This window comes from Electrophorus electricus, chromosome 12 (assembly GCF_041902795.1).
Source record: "Electrophorus electricus isolate QZ-2024a chromosome 12, ASM4190279v1, whole genome shotgun sequence".
Taxonomy (NCBI): domain Eukaryota; kingdom Metazoa; phylum Chordata; class Actinopteri; order Gymnotiformes; family Gymnotidae; genus Electrophorus; species Electrophorus electricus.
The window spans coordinates 21195531-21216200 of record NC_137508.1 but is presented as its reverse complement, the minus strand read 5'-3'; the positions used below and the strand labels follow the sequence as shown (position 1 = coordinate 21216200).

Here is a 20670-nt window from a genome sequence, read left to right as displayed (position 1 = left end):
GGATGTATATAGCCGATTGCGTACTTGAAACAATGACGTCATCCATTTCAGTACAGCGCTATGCTGATCCGGAGAGCGAGGACCCGTATGTCCATTCAGTAGGTTGCGTACTTGGAACAATGACGTCATCGACTTCAGTACGGCACTGCGCTGATCGTTCCAGTGATTGTTATTGAAGAATAGCACCGACGTTTCAGATATGTCGCGTTTTAGTGTGGTGACTGAATGGGCTAAGGTGTCATAACGTGTGTACTGGTGTATAATACTGGTATACTAGCTGGCGAATGCATTCTCCTAAGGTTACCTGCCAGTGTATTCCCGATAGGTTACGCAGTACAAAATAATACTGCTGCAAAAGATAGGGACTAGAAGAATGAGTTACAGCTTATGCCGCTTAACGCGTGACGAGAACTCCAGAGCTGTTTGGTGATAATTTCATCTGTGTATGCGTGTTTTTACGCAAAGAAGTGAGCACGCAATTAAAGAACTTTACTAACATTCTATATACCATTTAAACATGTCACACAGTTGTTTTGATGGTAATTGAACTTTCTATGACAAAATCTGAACTTATCTTATACCGGAAGAATGTTTTAAAAGGCCACTTAAAAGGGCAGGCACGTTGTGGAAATTTACCCGAAAAACACTGTGTCTTCAGCGTGCGATTTCTGGCGAGCAGATGCACGTAGACGGCTGAAAATCGGTAAGTAGGTACTTGTATTAGTCCTAAGAAATGTTATGTTGATAAATGTACTGTACTTTAAGAATATTGGATGTTATCAATAATTTATTTCAGTATGCTAGTTTGGGCACGCTATGGGGCGTTGGCGAATAAGGGGGTTAAACATCGCACAGCGTATATGTGTTGTTTACTATCATAAATGCTGACATTTTTCATGTGTAAACGTTTATTTTTCATCAGCGTAACTACAATTTGATCATGATTAACGAAGCGGGTTTTTAATTTTTTGGTTTGCTTATTGGTTGAATTGTATTTCCGGGTCATGGGTTAAACTGCACTTGAAGCAAATAATTTACATTGGGTTTCCATATTCTGCTTGTAGTTGACGTGTGGATAACTACTAGAGACACAGCCAGTTTTACCATCAGTCTAACATAATTTCAAATACAATCATTGGCGCTTCGTTGAGACTTAGATTCTGTATCTGCCTTTTCTGTATCAGGCCTTTATCTGCCTTTCGATTATCCGTTGTGCATCACCAAAAACTTATGGATATCTGCCTAACTTGCATCATCTTCTTGGGTTGCGGAGTCTACCTCTTAGTTCAGATGATTCGCTTCATCTTCGCTGACGCAGACTTCACTTTGCTATGGGCAGCTAGGTTCGGTAGTAAACCAGGTAATATTCGCACATTGTTCAGTTCTGTGGCGTGTCTTCTGTGAATTAGCATTCTGTGATAAATGTTCATATGTGGAATTGATAATTACAACGTTCACAGTTTAGTCTGTAGGCAGGATAACTTACATTAGCAGATGGAAGTAATGTAATAATTTGCTCGCCCATGTTGTCAGTCATCAGAGTGTAGTGAATACAACTAAATGGACAGGACTGAATACACTAAGCAATCGCTGATGATAATGTGTGACTTTTTTCCGTTAAACGGTGCCCTGGACTGCACTGTTGCGCAAAGTGTTGCAACAGGGCTTTGGGCGTTTCTCTGCACTTGGGTATTCTGAGTACACCATGTGACGCTAAGTAAAATTTGCCTATTGTAGGCCGAGTTTATAAGTCTCAATTTTATTTCATTTCTATAAATATTGTGTTGTGGGCGTAGAAGAAAGGGCCCAGAAATAGCGTTCTCTATACAATAAACAATTTTTATTGTCTTTTTCTTTTATAGGTTTATTGCCACAGTTTCAATTGTACAAAGACAGTATAAAAAAACCGAGAAGTGTCTCCTCCTAATAGGGGTATATACCTTGCCCACCACAGAGACACACCAAGTCCTACCATGGTCCATATACACAGGTGGGTTTTTGTTGTTGTTGTTTTTTTAACTAAGATAGAAGTTTAAAACCAAAATAGAAATTACTTTTCTGCACAAAAACACATCATCCTTTAAATAAATAAATCTTTAGAAAGAAAAAAACAACAACAACTGGGTTGCTGTGCCCCATCCATAGGGGGATAGTTGGTGCTCACCACCACTAGCACTAGACCTGTCTCAGTCTCAGCGGAGATCATATTAAACTGCAGCTCCACTGCTCCTCGCCAATGTTAAAGGGATGCATTTGTGGGCAGCCAGGGTCTGTGGCCCCCTTGATCTCCCTAAACAGTGGCCCTGGCACCTTCCTCCGACTGGTGCTATATGACGTACCCCCGTTAACACCGACTTTACCAGCCTCTCCCAAGCCTGCAGTGTTGCCTACAAGCTTCTCCACCAGCAGGTTTTTGGAAGGCCAAATGGTGTTTTTTTTCTGCTGTTTTAGAATGGGCCAGAGCACTGCGAAATGGGCTGATGTGATATTATGGCACCATCCCAGCCTGCTCTCTGATAATTCAGCCTGGGGGCTTCCCCTCCTTGTAGATATGGGCTCCACAGGGTGCCGGTTCTCGGGCGTGCCACACCCGTGCTGCAGACAAACTGGATCCCTGGAACTAACCCCTAACCCCCTGCATCCACTCATCCCTTCTCAAGCACAGCGCAAGTGGCTCAACACATGCCACATAAGGAAGGGGAGAATCGTTCTATCGTTTTTGACATGATGCCATTTACAATTATTCTGCTTGTAATATTCTCATACACCAATCCCACCCACTTCAAAAACTGCTCTGGGAACTCCATTTTTGGCAATATCTGGAACAGGTATTGGTGCGAGACCCGATCAAAAGCCTTTTTGAAATCTAAATGTAACACTACAAGTAGAAAATTTCTGTCTCTCGCGTAACAGATGATGTCTCTAAAAAGTATAAGGCTGCCTGTGCTCTTCCTTCCCAGAACTGCGCAGGCTTAATCCTGGTGAATTATATCTGCTAAAACCTTGGGACTTCCTTATTGCTAAAGATTTACTAAAAAGATTGAGGTCACAGTTTAAAAGGGTAATCGGCCTCCAGTTTTTAAAATCCATCCTATCATTTTTTTTTTAAACAACAAAGAGACAACACCCGTTCCAAAAACTATCTGGTAAACTTTAAAAAACATCCAATAAATCCTGTGCTAAAAGATTCCAAAAGGTTAAATAATATTCTATAGGAAGCCCATCCACCCCTGGGCCTTCCCCTTCCTAAAACATCTTAAACAATCATGGAATTCTGTGAATGAAAAATCTTTCCTTAAGGCATCCTTGTCGTTAACATTTTTCACCAAATTTAAAACTTCTTTCAAAATCCCACAATGTATTTCTTCACCTTTGTGTAGATCCCCAGAGAAATCCTCCACAACTGCTATTACCTCTTCAAAGGTTGTCACCATCCTTCCTTCTCTGATTTTAAACTCTATTACAACCTTCCCCTTATCCATAATTTTCTTGAAGAAATCTTTCCCCTTCTTCCACCTCTTTTTCCCTGCTTCTCGATCACCCCCTACTCTGCTCCTCCATCACCACTGCCATCTTCTACTTCCACTAACTCTTATTTAAAACCATAACCCTCGTTTATCAATTTAAAATACCAATTGCCATCTCCTCTGCAATTCCATCATATGTCATCTACCCATCACCTTTTTCCCCTCCCAATCCTCCTACAGAAAGCCTTGGTCCTGTCTTTTGTGCTTTATCATGTTCCAGCACAAAACCCGTGGATCATAGAAGTCGTGAAGAGTCTGTTACTGCCTATATTGCTCCCTATATTCCATTTTTACCACCTCATCCTCAAACAAAGAACAGTTCATAACCCTCCTCCCACCTTCACATTGGTAAGGAAAAAGGTGCACGTCAACATTACGTGGTCCAAGAAGAAGACCGGAGTTAATCTAACATCTGTCGGGGCAGTGTCTCGTATAATCAATACAAGAAGCTCTACTGCCATCCCCATTAAAGCCTTGTAATAAAAGCTATGTTTTGTCTAACTTAAAATCCTCACCTGTCCTTTGTCTATCTACCATGTCTAAAACACAATTAAAATATCCACCCACTAAGAGGGTCCTCCCCAACATGTGGGGCAGCAGTTCCTCCAGAAGGTCCCATCTATCATTTTTATTCTGTAAACCCATTTATGTTTAAAACATTTTTTAAATTCTTACCTAAAAAAGTTACATTTGCTAAAAGTGCCTCTCACCACTGTGCTCTCCTTGACAATAACATTTGGATTTTGAATTAAAATTGCCATCCCTGCCCGGGTAAAATTGGAGCCGCTCCACAGCAAGTGACCCTCTTTCCACCTCTCTGTTATATGGTTTTTAAAAAGGCAATTAACATTCCTGGAGTACAGTTATATCTACTGATAAACTCATACTTGACCAAACTCATACTTGTCCAATTTCCACAGATATCTGTTCCTCCTTCACATTTATATCTCTGCTCAATTGTTGCTCTTGCTGTTGCATTACCTGTTTTGGAGTTGAGGATCTGGAAAATGTAAAAAAGATATTTCATTACGTGAATCAGATGGCCATTTTCTAACCGATTCGCAAGAAGAGGAACTCTCCTGTTCCAATCGAGCTCTTCTTTCCCCTTTGGCCCTCCAGGGGTGACTCAGCCATCCTCATTGTTAATTGTGTACACGGGAGGGTCCCCCTACCGCATCCCCCTCTTCCTCCTCTGAGACTGTGATTAAAGCTGACAGGGTGTCTCTAGAACCCTCTGGGCTCCCATCGTTTCTTATCTCTCCTGTTGCTTCTCTACCATTTCTTCCTTTACACAAATGCCCCCTTATACTTCCTGCCCACCTGCCTTGTTTGGCGGGGAATGGTTTGAGATTCCCGCCAAAACCTCTGGCCCCTCCTCCCTTCTTTGGTCTCTTGCAGCCTGAACCCCTGATTTACCCACAAAATGAGAAGCCCTAACTCTGTTGGCCCACAGAGATGACACTATCTGCCATTGGGACGCTGCTCAACAGTATGTCCAATTTCTCCACGCTTCAAGCATGACCTTTGTACATGCTTTCACCAAATGGTCAAACACCCCACACCTCCTACAAGCTAATTTTCTCTCCAAAAATTAGAATATGCGGTATGTGCTACAACCCTTGAGACCCATTTGGGTCAGGCTATTGATGAATAAGCACTCTCCATGCACAATTCCAAATCCAATCCTCATCTAAAACTTTCATTGGTGGTCCTTCAACTGAGCAAAACCTCCCTAACTATGCACAATTATCCTCGCCACAAATGGTTGCATTAAATATTATTACAACTACTGTTTTCCTGGCATTATCTGCAAGCTTCTCTACAAACATATCAAAATGCTCCCTTACTCTTTCAAACCTAGTCCAAAATGTGTTTAACAACATGGCAGACTTAAAACTCGCATCAAAGCCTATATTTTGGTGCAACACAAAAACACAATTCAAAGTATCGGGACTACAACCCAAAATGCTTTGGAGTAACTTCCTTGAGAGGTCTGACCTTGACATACTTAAAAGATACCATCACTCCCCTCTTTAAAATGAAAGTGAACACTGTGGGGCCTCCTCACATCGACATGGTGAAAACACCCACAGCTTAAAGCCCACCATATATAGAATAAACCTTATAAGTAATCAAAGCAAGACTTGCCTTCAAGTGATTCTAACTTGCCTCCACATCACAAACCCAAAAACCACCAACCTGCCCAAAAGCCCCAGCCAAAATTGAAACAATCCAATTGTTTTTACAAACCTGTCTTCTTTACCTCCCCAAGGTATCTCTTTGATGTGAATTGACTGAAGCCACAACCAAGGCAACCTTCTAAACCCAGAGAGTTGATCACGACTCTACCTCTTGATCTTAGCCAAAAGGCAGAGAAGCAATTGATAAATGATAAACGAATAGTTTATTTTACAATAGTAGCAGCAATAAGAGAGAATGAAAGTTAGGTGAGGGGGTGGGGTGCAACTACAAAACACACACATGAGGGTGACATTCTAAAAATCTAAACTGAGAGACAGTTCAAGCAAATAAACACATTTACAAACAAATCAACAATCTTTTTTTTTTTTAGAGTAAATATTACGTTTTAACTTATTCACAAACTGCAGGGAAGCACACAGTATCCTGGGAGTCTTCACCATGCCCTCCACACACTCACTCTGTCCACAGTATTACAATCAAAAAGACTCCATGAAGTTGCAAGTTGTTGAATTTCGCCGGGTTTAAATTGCATGTGCACCTGAGCCCTAAAGGATTATTGAATTGCTTCATTGTGACCTAGTGTAAAATCACTTGTGTACAATGAACAATATTACAGAGCGTTAACTGCATTGCGTCTGCTCTGCTCCGTAGAGGTGGCCATGCGAGGGAAAGTGGTGTGGATCACTGGAGCCTCGAGTGGCATCGGGGAAGAGCTAGCTTATCAGCTCGCTGCAGCCGGCGCACGACTGGTTCTCTCTGCCCGCCGAGAGGAGGAGCTCCGGAGGGTGAAGCAAAGTTGTTTAGGTAGGGGGTCTCTGAAGGAGTTTTCTAGAAGAATCACTCTAAATCTAAGTCAATACTATGATATAATAGAACAATATTGTACCTGGGCACCCACTACTGTATAAAGCATGACAACTCTTCTGGGTAGTTGGCGCTTTTAATGCATCACTTCAAGCCCGTAAATACCCGTTTACCCGTTTTCTCCTCTTCTTCCCACCCCACCACTCTTCACATCCATCAGAGCGCTCCACTCTAGAGGAAAAGGATATTCTTGTGCTTCCGCTCGATTTGCTGGACAGGGCGTCCCACCCAGCGAAGGCCCGCGCTGTACTGCAACACTTCAGCAACGTGAGAGTCTCTCTGTCTAAGTGCACTGACTATCCTTACTGGCACCATACCCAAGCTCCCCTTTGTGTCTGGAGGCTGTCCAGAAATTCAGCTTGGTGGATCACAGTTCGCATTTGACTAAGCAGTCGTTAAAGGTTGAATGAATGATTTGAGTGGGAGGAGATTTCACACACTAAAACAAAACGCTACCTTTGCATTGTCTGGCTATAACAGAATTCATTTTTTCTGCTTTTCCGGGGGCCTCCAGGTAGATGTGCTGATTAACAACGGAGGCCGCAGCCAGCGCTCGTTGTGCGTGGACACGGACATGGAGGTGTACCAAGGTCTCATGGACCTGAACTACTTGGGCACCGTGTCCGTAACCAAGCAGGTCCTGCCCCACATGACGCGCCATGGCAGCGGTATCATAGCAACCGTCAGCAGCATCTCCGGTCTGGCTGCGGCGCCCTTGTCGACGGGGTACTGCGCCAGCAAGCACGCGCTGCAGGTCAGAGGGAGTGGGGCAGCGGGAAACGGCAGGAGAGTGAGAGAGAACAACACCTGCAAACTTGCACATTATGCTTTATTACATTTTTCATTTTAAGAAAAAAGTAGGTTCTCAAATTTAAGAATTTAAGCACATCTCAATTGATTGATTATACTGTGAATTGTATGATCGTGTCTGTAATCCCCTAACATGTTGTGATTCTATATCATTAGGTTGCTCATCTTTATGAATGCAGTGTGCATTGCGTTTAAAGGTTTCCATTTGTTTTGTAAGTGTGATGAAACAGCGACCCATAACAAATGGACTTCGGTCCATCCTGGGAGGACTTCTACTGAATCTCATTAGCTCAGACCCTTATTATGTTGGAATAACTCAGTATTTGGAGCTAATTTTCCAATTTTCTTGAACATTGCTTTGATGTTCTTTGTTTGTTTTCAGTATTGTGATGTTTTTCCTCGGAGTACCAGAACTCCCATGAAAAAAGATTGTAAATCTTATTTACATACTAAAAAACTAAATTACATTTACATACTGGTATGGCTTTGCTGAAGGGCTTCTTCAACACTCTGCGTTCAGAGCTGACCGATTACCCAGACATCAGCGTCATCATGATCTGCCCGGGACCTGTTGTTTCCCAGATCGTGCAGAACGCTTTCACCGAGCAGCCAGATAAGGTACTTTAGCCACACATGGGCCATTCAGTCCACGCCTTGAGAGTATGCAGATCTGTCTAGGCCTTGGTTTCTGTCTTTCTCGTTCTCCCTGACCTGTGTTTGCCCCTTGAGTCAGTCTCTGTCTCTGTCTCTGTCTCTCTCTCTCTCTCTCTCTCTCTCTCTCTCTCTCTCTCTCTCTCTCTCTCTCTCTCTCTCCCCCCCCCCCCCCCCCCGTAAAGCCTGTGTCCAGCGCTGGCGACCAGATGCACAAGATGACCACTGAGCGCTGCGTGTGCCTCATCCTGGCCGGACTGTCCAATCGAGTGAAGGAGATGTGGATCGCCCAGCAGCCTTTCCTGCTCATGTTCTACCTCTGGCAGTATGCACCCACCCTTGCCTGGTACATGACCAACATGCTGGGGAAGAAGCGTGTGCAGAACTTCAAGGCTGGTCTGGTGAGCACCCAGCACAGGTTTCTACCTCCACAACTGCTGAGCTGATAACTCTGGGGCCCGCTTATCGAAGCCTGGTTAATGAAGAACAGTTGGCACCAGATAATGCAGAGATGTATTGACTGGGAGCTGACTTAAACTTCGGCAAAAGCACTTCAGTGCTTGTGTAGTGAGGGAGCAGCCTGACTCAAGTCCTATGGCGCTGGAGTTGGTTTGAGCCATGGATTCACCAGACTACAGTGGACTCTGTGGTGAACCTGAGTGAAAACCAGAGTACACCCCTTCTGAAGTGCAGTGCCTCGTTCAACTCGGTGAAGACACCTGTCAAATAACCTGACTATATATTTAGTCTTCCACTTGTAGGCAAAAGCTGAGTAGTGCTTTTGTAATACGACAGGGGCTTAGTGTTGGTATTGTGCAGTGTTGCTTATAAGGAAACAGCTATGCAGTGGAGAAGCAGGGCAATTAGGAGACCTACGCAGACTTTGACCTGACCTTGGCTTTACTTGAGGCAAGCAAACAGTCAGGTGTCATCAGGGGCCTTTTTGAGCTCAGCGGTCTGGCTGTGGTGCTCATGTATTCTTCCACACAGACAGTGGTAGGGATGAGTCAGATCATGTTTGTCATTATCTCTTGTGGACAGGGATAGCTGGGCCCTGCACAGAAAGGTTAAGGCAAACGTGACTGTGTCTTGTCATTTTCAGGATGCAGACTCTGCATACTTCACCAAGGCAAAGGTCAAGACTACCTGAGAACCTCCAAGAACCTACATGTACTGAGCCCTTGTGATGTTCTCACCTGAAGCTTCATACTTCACAAGGCATAACGCAGTGCAAGGAGTAGCACTGGCACAAGCACTGAAACATTCTGAAACTAGGACATTTTTAAACATTTAAAAAAAAAAATTAAAATTACATATTCATATATTAATGTAAACATTAGGACATTTTCCATTTCTTATCAGGTACACACGTCAAGGAACACTCAAGTTGTATTTGAGAAAGGTAATCTCTGAACTCTAAGGGCATAGTACTAAGGAAGGGGGCTTCTGTAACTGCTACCTTAGACAAGCTTCAAATGTCTCATTAGGTAAGAGCTGAGTCTACTCTTGTAAATTGTTGAGTGGATCAGTCTACAAGACTTGTAAAGTTGACCTAGATTAAAAAAGGACTGTAATGGTCAGGACTACATACATTAAAGGAGTTTATAGACACAAATCCCCATCTTTCTAGTAAAGAATGGTTTGTTTTGCTAAGGCTATGCATGCGAGTTACTTAGCCTGCCATTGGTGTTCCTGTACTAGTTGTAGCCCTTCAATGAAACAAATGGTCAAAATAACCCAAAGTAACCAAAACCTGCATCTCACATACATATGATGCCCTGCGCATATATGCATTTATCTGAAAGAAAGTGATGTACAGGAGAAAATTCATTTTTAATGTAAGATCAATTTTACACCTGTAAAAATGGGTCCAAAAAAGTTACTTTTAACATTTATGAAATAAAAGTCAAAGGCACATCCTTGCAATCCACATAAATTACACATTCTTCCCCCTTTTCTCACTCTGTGTACTATATACAATAAAAACAAATTTAGCATGGGAACAGACCAAATAAATAACATGCCAAATCCTGGAAGCACTGTAGTCTCAGCAGTAATGGCAGAAATGGAAGAAGATGACAACAGAGTTTTCCTTTTAGCATTCAAAATGGCCAGATTTATACATTATATAATTTAATATTCTTGTCATTCCATGAGACAAACTGAGGGGAGAGGGTGGGCTAAGAATGCATACACGTTTGGTGTGGTGGTACCTTTAACCCGTAATCAGCAACTCCATAGGGCACCTTTAAACTAGTTTTAAACCAAGATCGGCGAGTCATATAGTATTGAAGTAATTCTAGTAATGAAGAAAAACACATATATTCAAAAAACTGCTGAATAAATGTCTAAGAAATTCTCTTTTGCTTTAGTGTATCGTGCAGACTTTTACCAAAAGCAGTACCTTTAGTCTGACTTGGTACGGTAATAATTCGAAGGCCTGTGATGGCTATCTGTCTTATTTGAGGTGATTTGAAATGACCCACACACATAAAGGGCCCAAAAGCAGGACATGTTACAGCCCTGATACGGAAATTAAAACGTGCCACAATAGAGCGCTTTCAGCGTCGTTAAGCATTTTGGAGTTTATGACCTATTCCATGGCATAGCTGTGATTCTAATATCATTTAGCCACACTCAGCCAAGGCAAGGTGTCTGAGCCATCTTCAACATGTATGTTAGCAATAAAAAAAAACAAAACTCGTCACTCCTTTAGTGCATCATAACCACTGTAATGTCAGGTGTGTGTGTGTGTGTGTGTTCTGAAATGTGCAATTAGAACAGCTACAGAGTTATGAGTGCATATAAATTTCATTTCCTGTGAGGGTCACTGTCTGTAAACATCACAGCATACATAGACCGACAGGCAATAACTGCAAACCCTCATTCACACTTGTCCTTCGTGAGCTCATGGATCCCATCAGAACCCGGCACACAAGCGAGTCTCCTTGGAACGGCGCCGGTAGCCAGGTAGATGGGGGGAGGAAAACCCGTTCCAGATGTGTGACAGGTGTTGGCGGAGGGCGGAGCTAGCAAAGGCAGGGCATGTGTCACAAGCATCCCAGGTGGGCGGGGGCAGAGGAGTAGACGGGGTAGCCCAGCGGGGGGTCGGCCGCTTGCACAGTCAGGTTGCGCAGCATGATGGGGTGGGCCTGGATGCTGTAGCGCTCCTCGTCGTCGTTGGTGGCGTAGAGCAGCTCCCAGGAGAGGTTCGCCCACTGCCCCCGCACACCCTCCTCATTCAGAACCCCAACCTGCACCAGGTGCTCCTGCAGAGAGAGCACTCGACCTGTATACGTACCCTACAGGAAGAGAGAAGAAGATTGAAAAAGAGATAAAGGGGATGAGAAAGAAGAGTTAGAAGTAACACAGAGTCAGATCGGCTAGGTTAACGTGGTTCAGCTATGTAACACTGAGCATAGTCACCATGGTGAGATCGTGTCCCAGAGAGAAAAGGAAAGGCTTCTCTTCGAGAATAGAGTCATGCCAACCACGTTCCGTTGCAAGACCAATGAACCAGTTGATATGGTAATCCTGGAGAGTGGTGTACATCTCATCCAGACTTTCCAGCGGGCCCAGAGACACCTGGTCTATTAGCAGTTTTACACTGTACCTATACACACACGCACACAAATACTTTACTGTATTGTGCGGTCACAAAAATGATCCTTAACAACATTTTTCCTGCTCATCTGTATGTCATTATGCCAAATTTCCTATTCTCCCTGTGTGCGATATGTTTACCTAAAAGCCCTGAGGGTTAGCTGATACAGCTCTTCATTGGCTCTGAGCCCTTCAAGTCCGTCAGGCCATGGTGCGTCTCCACAGTACGCCCTGAAGAGCATGCTAGGACTGAGTACCGGGGCATCTGCCCCCAGGGCTACAGCGCACGACAACGCCACCTGGGTGTACATCTCCTTCAGTGCTTGGTCCTGCTGCAGAGCTCTGCACACCTGCTCAGGGTCGCCCTCCCAGAAGCCTTCCCCTGCCAGCCGGGAGAGGCAGTAGTGGAACCAGTCCTCTGGGAAGTAGGCACGCAGGGCTTGGAGCCTGGAGGTGGGCAGAGGGGCAGCATGCCAAGCCACTGCCAGGGACAGGCTCTCCGAATGGGGGCAGGTAAAGCGGAGCGGCTGGGGGTAAGTGGTGGTGGTGGGGCTGGCAGGAAGCTGATTGTCCTTGCCTCTGTCTGAGACAGGCAGGCCCAGGCCCAGACCAAGCGGCCTCAGCGTGGGGAGGGACGCCAGTGCCACGTTCTCGTACAGGCTGTGGATCTCGACAGCGCCCGGCAGAGACATGCCCAACTCCTCGCGAGGATACCCCACCTCTGTCCGCACCATAATCATCCTCGCTGGCTTCCGTGCGGGAACGGGACCGAACAGGTCGTCCTCGTCCGACCAATCGGCGAATGACGACAGGCTCAAGCTGTCCTGCCCCCTCAGGTTGGAGGAGGAAATGGAGTCGGGGCTTCCCTGGGAGGCCGCGCCCGTTTTCGCATCACCCGGGCCAGGCTCGTCCAGCACGCCATGCTGGGAGCTCTGGGACTTGCGTCCGGAGGCCTGCACAGAGTGCACCTTGACCCTGCAGCTGCTGCAAGACTTGTCCTGTAAGCAGTGACGCAACAGGACCCACACCATAGTCTTCAGAAAATCCGAACGGAGCTGGCGCAGGTGGTCGGGAGAATCGACGATGCCCGTCAGGACGTTGCGGGCATCGGAGTACACCCTAACGGGGAGGGCGGAGCAGGGCGTGAGGGCGTTGCCCCAGTGGGGGTTAAGGAACCTCCTGAGACGGCCGCGGCGCTCCAGCTGATCGAACGCGCCCTCGAACACCTCGTCCACCCGACGAGCCTCCACCGTATGGCAGGACGTCTCCTGTAGCTCTAAACCCTACACATGCAAAATCTACATTAACAGTCACATCATTCCCACCCTTGAAACACTATATATACAGTCAACAGGGGGCGCAATACTGAACCAAAACAGAAAAAGGTCCTGCACAAGTGTAATCGTCATTTCGCAACAGGTTAATTCAAGAAGCCAGAACGCTTGCTTCAATGCAAGATTGACATTCAATTCATTCATCCATGGAAAATGTAGTTATTTTATTCCCTTTGGAGAACTGACCCTGGTTCAATCCCCCAGATCATTTTCGGCACATCGATTCCCAGTACCTTAATGTTGACGGTCCAATAGCCATAGCCTCTCTCCAGAACAGTGATCCACACCACGCGATCCTGGAACCGGCAAAGGAAATGAGAACCAGGAGAACAAGAACCTGAAAAACACATGCACAAACACATACAAAACACACACAAAATTCTTAGTTACATAATCCTTTGTATAAAAATTAAATAGTACGTGGTTTTCTCCCCTCAGTCTGATTTGTATGCAAGCATAAGTACGAAATGCAGTGTTAAAAAAGCTGTCTCTGAGGCAGTTCCCTGCTGTGTCCTTAACACTTCCACAGGGACGTCTGTGTAAATTTGCACCATGCCTCGTCACCCTGCGCACTGACACAGCGTCCACCCCCACTGCTGTCCCCAAAGACGGGACGCAACACTGACTGCACAGCATGCACAGACAGCTTGTTTAGCAAAACAAGGCTAATTTGTTGGCTTATTAATAAACGAATGAATTAAACTTTCTCTCTCTCTGGGTCTGTGTCTATTTGGATAGGAAGTCTATTAGAAACAGGAAGACTTTTTTGGCCTGTGCGTGCATGCGTGCGTGCGTGTGTGTGTGTGTGTGTGTGTGTGTCTGCCCGTCCCCCTCACCCAACGCTCCATCCGCAAGCGCGCCACTCAGCGCAGCTGCTAGCCTGCTGCTGAGCTGCTGGTAGTAGACAGAGTCTGGGCAGGGGCAGGCCATGCCGGGCGTCCCAGGCCACGATCGCCGCGGCCTGGGGAAGCCCACCAGGAAGACAGGCAGTGTGAAGAGCGGGAGCAGGGGAGCAGCCAGCAGAGCGGCGATTAGCACCACGGACAGCAGCAGCGGGCACAGCGCTCCGTTCAACGCCAGCAGCGCGCCGGCCGCCTGCCTGCGCTGCTTCGACTCTGTCCAGGACGTGACGAGGACAGTCAGGGCGAACCTCAGCTTCGCCAGGAACTGCGAGAGACGGTCGGACGCCAGGGACACCTAGCAGATGGAGGTGCAGAGAGAGAGAGAGAAAAATAATCATATGACACCCTGCAGCCTCCAAGGGCTACGCTGTTACATTTACGGCATTTGGCAGACTCGCATATCCAGAGCAGCTTGGATATGTTTGAGTAGATGTGCTCCCTCAGAATCGAACCCATTTCATGTTAGCACCTTGCTCAACCTGCTCCACCAGGTCAGCTACAGAAGGTCTCACATGTACCAAGTCTGCATTAGTACAAATAAACACAGTTGGTAAGCCAACAAATTGAGGTTCTCCAGGCCGACAAGTTGACCCACCAGTATGAGCTGTATGCCGACGCCCAGGTTGTGCCACTGGGGTGCGGTGGCTTCTCCGGCTGCCAGCCTCACCGCCACAACCACCGCCATCTGCAGGAGGGCATCCTCACAGCTCTGCCACACCTATCGCACATGGGCCGAGAGTTCAGGAGTCACGGGTCATGGGTCACTCCCCATTATATTAAATAATCGGTTTTATGCTTTACCATGTGCTTCACAGTCAAACAATTAAAACATTCGGTAGGCAAGCACGACTGGAAACCTTTGTCAAGGAATAAGGCATTAGAGAAAAAATGAAAAAAAGGGAGCACGAAAGCGAGAGACCATTTCTTACGGTCGCATGATTAACCGACAACGTTAGCATGTTTGGGAAGTGTAGCATGGGGGCGTACCGCTCGGAAGGCCCGCGTGGTGCCCAGTGCCAGAGACACACTACGCAGCCCATGCAGCGACGCATCCATGGCCAGGAATGCAATCATGGTGAGCGGACACACTGCAAGAGGGATTGGGACGTAGCACATGAACGAGACATGAGGAGCAGGATGCAGGACACTGATTGGCACATATGGAATCCATTTGGTGCCAGATAGAATGCACAAGCAAAATATCAAAGAGAAAGAAATATTGCAAAATGCAAATAATGAGAATCAAATTGGACTTAATGTTTCAACATTACTACTAATTCACACTTATTTTTGCCAGTCTTGGTTTCTTTTTTTGTTTGTTTGTTTGCAGATACTGCTGATGCAGTTTGGCATTTTTTTAAACTTTTGGAATCTCTCTTTTGATTTTGGTTTTGCTTCTGACTTTTGGCAAGCAACATGGTATATTGGCCTCCTTTAACGCCCTAATTTAAGATACATTTATGTGGAGCTATGCAGTTGCCAAAGAAAACCCACTTGCTAACAGCTTACAGTGAACTATTTAACTATAGATAATGCTACATAACCAGGAGAAATTATGTATTAAAAACAACTAGGTAACATTTTGATAAACCAGATAATAATAATTTGAACATGTTGGTAAAAGTTGATCATCTTACTTGAAACATTTGGCACAACATTAAATCCATGGGATGCTCCTGTATTCAACATCAGGTACTGTGAACTACAGCTGCATGGTTCAGACTGAAATACTACACAGTGGTTTAGGGTTAAACCCAGGGGAATATGTCTCTAATTTGCATCTTCTAATGTCTCAAAAGCACATCAGTGAAGCCACACTGCGACTGTGCTGCTTTGTGTTGTTAATATTTTCTTTAGAAAAGAGAATTGTGCCAGCCATTTCAAAAAATGTACAAGGTCAGTTTTTTTGGCCATCTCTAATTATTAATAATAACAATAACAACAACTATATATAAGTCCAGCCTGTTAAGATTTAGCAGAACATCAAAAACACACTCATAGGAATGCTCACCACACAATATAAAAATACATATTGCAGCCTTCTGCAAGACCAGTATTGAAAAGAGAATGTACTATGACCCCAAACCTAACCCATCCCTAAACAAACCCCTAACTTAAACCCTAACATTAACATTAACAAACCTTAACCCTACAGAAACCTTAGCCCCAACCCTAAACAAACACTAACCCTAACCCCAACCATCCACAAACCCTAAATCCACCATAACCCTAACTCTAAACCTCAACGAACCATAACCCCAACCATCAAACCATATACTGAGGAGCAGCAGAGCACAAGAGAAGCTCCTCACCCAGGTTGAGCAGCACTCTCCGCACGCGTCCTGCAGCACGCAGGCCCCTGCTCTTGCTCCTGAAGGCTTGGACGCTGCTCACCTGCCTGGGATAGAGGGGGTTCAGGAGAAGTCCCCCAAGCACACAGGCACCCTGAAGCTTCCTCAGCCCACACGTGACCACAAACAGAGCGATGAGGAGCCAGCCCACCATGGCCTGGGGACCCTTAGCGTCAATGGTCCATGCCCAGGCCTCCGCCGTGCCCATACTCAGGCTGAGGTTGCCTGGGCTGGGGTAAAGCTGGTGAAGCAGCCCCGCCTCGGTCATGGCCCCAGCCAGGAGGAGGAGGGAGAGTGGAAGAGCCCACCAGCCCAGGCTGACAGAGGGATTGTGTGGGGAGGGTTCATGTTGCGTGCCCCTGATGAGCACCATGATCTGGGTAAGGTCCTGACTGAGGAGGTAACCCATGGCAACAGTAAAGAGGACCACACCAAGGGAGGAGGGGATGAAGAATGCAGAGATGGAAACACAGATGGACGCCAGGAACATGAGCACCAACCTAAAGAAGACACACACACACACAGCTGCAGATTATGACTGGAATTTCCCCATCAACCAAAAGCACCATTAATAAACAAATGTAGGCTACACCAGCAACATTAGCACCAATCATAACAGAGAATAACACATGCATACACACACACGCCCCTACAGGTGATTTATATGAGCTCAGTGACACACAAGGCTGGAGAAATATTACAATAACTGAGATTACCTAAAATACTTCTAGATCAGAAAGATAAATAAACATGCCCATTTTCTTATGGAAAAACCATTAGGTGACCATTTACTAAATCCACCAGTTATTCTAACACTATATGAAGTGAAGGACAACCCCCCCCTTCCCAAACATCCGTGGGTGGCCGTGGGGGAGAGGGCGTCAGGCGTGGGTACCTGCAGTCGGTGGCCATTGGGGAGCCACCAAGGGCATGCAGCAGACCCTGTTCCATGGTCCAGAGCAGAAGCGCGTCCAGCGGCGAGAGCATGCCTACAGCCCACAGCAGTGGTAGCACCACAAACAGTCCGTGCAGCACCTGACTTGCCAGCCGCAGCTCTGCCACGCCTCCACCTGAGCACCTGCAGGGCGGGCAGATGGATGGCGAGGGTGAGGCACATAAAGAGAATAGAGGTGACACTCTCAAAACTGATGTCCTTCATTACACTAGTCTTCACTGAAATCCACTGACCTCAGTGCTGCATTTGATGCAGCAACTGATATTGTTCTGAACTGGTTCCGGTCATATCTAACCAGTTGCAATATGCCACACTGAATGAGAGCAGCTCTAAACATCATGAGCTATCCAGTGGTGTCCCTCAGGGCTCGACTATGGGACCAGCACTCTTTAATCTCCATACGCTTCCATTGACCACAAGCGTGAGTAAATATATTCTCATTTCACCATTTTGCGGACGACACAAAATAATGTCCCTAGTCACTGACCAAAGGGGTTCCACTGACTTCATTTTAACCGTCTAGAAGACATCAAGTCCTTGATGGATCATAATTTCCTGCATCCTACTCATCATCAGTATAAATGCTCATGAGCACACTGATTCAAAAGCTTACCTGGAGTCTCAGTTAAAGCACACCACCATATCAAAAACCCAGGCGTCAAATCTGACTATGACCTAAGCTTTAAACACCATGTTAGCAATGTCTACAGAAGAGCATTCGATCATCATCTTAACATAAACAAGGTCAGAAGTATCCTCACAGAAACACAGTTAAAAACTCCTGCATGCATTTATATCATCACATCCTGACTACTGTACCTTCTGACAGCAGGTCTCCCCTAGAAAACTGTAATAAAGCCTACAGAGAGTCCTAGCATGTGCAAAGTTAAGAGAGCATATTACACCAATCCCTGAAGAGCTACGCTGGCTGCCTGCCTCACTCAAAATTAACTTTAAAATACTACTGCTAACATAAATGTTCACATGGTATTGCTCCTCTACATCTCAGCAGTATGAACACGAGGCAGGTATCCTCAAGAGCCCTCAGATCATCTGATAAAATCATGCTGGTGGTGCCCACCACTTGACTAAAGAGCTCCAAGGCTGCTTTTTGCTGCCATGGCTCCAAACCCTGGAATTATGTTCCAGACAACCAAAGGGCTCAACAATTTTAATTTGGAGAAAGATAATGCCTTTTTATTCTTTAAGGTCTTTAATTGTACTGCCAAGCCTCAAGTGTATCTATACGTTTCTCATTTTTTAAATACTGTTTTTTACTTTTAACTATGCAATTTGTTTACTTAAATAGTATTTTACTTTAAATTATGGACTATTTTACTTGCTGTACTTTTATATCATGTACAATATCTGTTCAATTTGCACATTTCTTTTAATGCATCTTTTATTAACTTTTTCCATTTTATTTCTTTGAACAGTTTTTTGAACAGTTGTAACAGTTTTCAATTCAAATCAACCATGTTTAACTTTGTTTTTACGAATTGTATTTATTACTTGAGGGGGGGGGGCTGCAGGGCAAAAACCTTCCGGAGATAATAGATCTCAGGATGTAGTAAGCCATATTATTCTTATATGCAAGTGTAGCACATGTGCTTCTGTTAGTTTTGCTCTTTTTAAGGAAGGAAAAGAAAAATGGTCCACAAGTTAAAAATAATGGACCATCCTCAAGGGGAATTGTGCGAGTTGTAGTTCATGCACCTCAGCACCAGGTCCACAGTGATGAAGGCTAGGATGTACAGTGGCCTGGTGAGTGGTGTGATCTCATAGGTGTCCTGAGGCTGGAAGGTGGCCGTCTCCGTCGCTGTGTTCACAATAAGGGAATACTCTCCAATACACAGGGTCACCCAGCTGAGTGCGAAGACGGGGACTATAGCACTTAGCCCCGCGCCCGTGTCCGCGTACACCACACTCAGCCTGTCAGGCAGCAGGTACCAAGTCCCCAAGCCGCACAGAACTCCGGCCAGTGCCGTGTGCAGGATTACATTAACCATGAACCTCTTGCCTGGCACCACGAAATGCACCGTCTCCGGGGCAACGCAGTTTGTGAACTCCACCTCCTCCTCATCCGCCAGGATGTTATTGGCTGCCGGCAACCTCTGTACCGCCCCTGTACTGCGTGCTGCGCGCTGGGCCAGAGCCTGCAGGGCGGCGCCAACGGCCAGCATGAGCACCCCTGAGAGGACACCAGCTCCTGCGTCATCCAGCAGTCGAACTTGGTAGAGCAGCGTGCCCACCCCCCCCAGCAGCCATGGTGTCAGGAAGAGCACCAGCTGGTGCGCGTAGACATAGGGGGGTGCACAGTATCCCAGCTTAAGTCGTGGACCACCCAGCACGGTCTGGGGGAAGCGCTTCCAGAAGAACTCCTGCTTGTAGTCATTGAGCAGGGGCACGTCAGGGCCCATATTGAACACAGCACAGTGGGGAGAGATGCAGTCATCTCCCTGAGCCTTCAGGAGTTTCCACAGGCATCCTCTATAAAAAGACAAGCAGCTCCGTTCACTGAAACACAGAAAAAGACACAAAAACAGTCAGAAGCGAAAAGCTCCTCTGACTGCCAGTTGTAACTTTGTATTTAGTTAACAGCCATTGACGTAAGTTGGATAAACACAATGAAATATAGCCACAAAGCATGAGACTACTAGGTACTATATGGTTCCTGTCATTTTCACAGGTGATCACAAACCAGCTGCGGTCTGCATGCACGATTAGCAAAATAGCCTAAACGTTGAATATTTCCCGACTGTTGGTCGAGACTATTTTGGTATTGTTTATTTTGATATTGTTTCCCAGCTATTTCAGGCTGCTAAACTAGCCAGAAACCGACAAGGTAGGCACCTGGTAGTTGTCTAAGATAGACACAGACAGCTCAGCTCACACACTTTTCACTTTCTCCCGTCAGCTTTAAAACGGAACGAATGTGAATGATGAGTAACCGATGCTAAGCTACCAGCCCATAACTCGCTAGCTAGTTAACGTTACATTAGCTCCCAGCTAGCTAAAAGGAAAACGCTAACACTGTAGCTATGACAACAAAAGGCTACGTTACTCTAATCACTTTAATCAATGACCCTTTCAAAGGATGAACAGCGTAAACAGAAATGAGTTCTCTCATATAATAACACAACCGTGGCGTACTGGACAACAACACTGAAATGGTTAGCCAGATAACTACATTCTTAGCAAGGAATTTGCCATAAAACAGTGATGCTAATCGAACTATGGCAATAGCCGTTACAGCCGCTAACTGAGTACTAGGTTAGTTGACCATCTAGATGCGGTTTGGGTGGCACTGTCTTTTACCAGTACAGCTCCAAAAAAGCGATTACCAAAGCAAAACGAACCTCTCGATTTGATAAGTCTGAGTAATAGGGCGTTAGATGAAGGTCTTCCGTTATTTCGGCTGCAGCATTCATTGTTGCCGACGGGCCTTTTCCCAGCTACGGTGCATGTGAG

General features: G+C 45.7%; 2 protein-coding genes across 7 annotated transcripts; one reads left to right on the top strand and one right to left on the bottom strand.

Annotated features, from left to right (window-relative positions):
- Nucleotides 1–28: 28 nt before the first annotated feature.
- dhrs7 (dehydrogenase/reductase (SDR family) member 7) lies at nt 29–9990 on the top strand. 6 transcript variants are annotated; one of them, XM_081725092.1, is made up of 9 exons: nt 29–703; nt 1185–1360; nt 1931–1990; nt 6381–6533; nt 6754–6860; nt 7108–7347; nt 7899–8021; nt 8240–8455; nt 9157–9990. In XM_081725092.1, exons 2-9 carry the CDS (start codon nt 1231–1233, stop codon nt 9202–9204), a joined length of 1077 nt encoding a protein of 358 aa, XP_081581218.1. In that variant the 5' UTR covers nt 29–703; nt 1185–1230; the 3' UTR covers nt 9205–9990. The 6 variants fall into 6 exon arrangements, with proteins under 6 accessions (XP_081581218.1, XP_081581223.1, XP_081581222.1 ...); XM_081725096.1 differs by lacking the exon at nt 1185–1360 and having other exon boundaries at nt 43–703; nt 1863–1990; XM_081725091.1 differs by lacking the exon at nt 29–703 and having other exon boundaries at nt 1005–1360.
- On the bottom strand, nt 9869–20670 carry pcnx4 (pecanex 4). The gene is made up of 11 exons (XM_027032135.3): nt 20559–20670; nt 18916–19716; nt 17140–17322; nt 16206–16744; nt 14881–14981; nt 14489–14611; nt 13828–14188; nt 13225–13328; nt 11799–12940; nt 11481–11667; nt 9869–11356 (listed from the first exon to the last, which is right to left on the bottom strand). Exons 2-11 carry the CDS (start codon nt 19617–19619, stop codon nt 11105–11107), a joined length of 3696 nt encoding a protein of 1231 aa, XP_026887936.3. The 5' UTR covers nt 19620–19716; nt 20559–20670; the 3' UTR covers nt 9869–11104.

Coding starts and splice junctions, on each gene's coding strand:
- dhrs7 (XM_081725092.1), top strand. CDS start 1,231: ATGGATATCTGCCTAACTTGCATCATCTTCTTGGGTTGCGGAGTCTAC. Junction 1,991..6,380: donor ACCATGGTCCATATACACAG/GTGGGTTTTTGT, acceptor TCTGCTCCGTAG/AGGTGGCCATGCGAGGGAAA. Junction 8,456..9,156: donor AGAACTTCAAGGCTGGTCTG/GTGAGCACCCAG, acceptor TGTCATTTTCAG/GATGCAGACTCTGCATACTT.
- pcnx4 (XM_027032135.3), bottom strand. CDS start 19,619: ATGGGCCCTGACGTGCCCCTGCTCAATGACTACAAGCAGGAGTTCTTC. Junction 11,668..11,798: donor CTAACCCTCAGGGCTTTTAG/GTAAACATATCG, acceptor GTGTGTGTATAG/GTACAGTGTAAAACTGCTAA. Junction 11,357..11,480: donor TGGGACACGATCTCACCATG/GTGACTATGCTC, acceptor CTCTTCCTGTAG/GGTACGTATACAGGTCGAGT.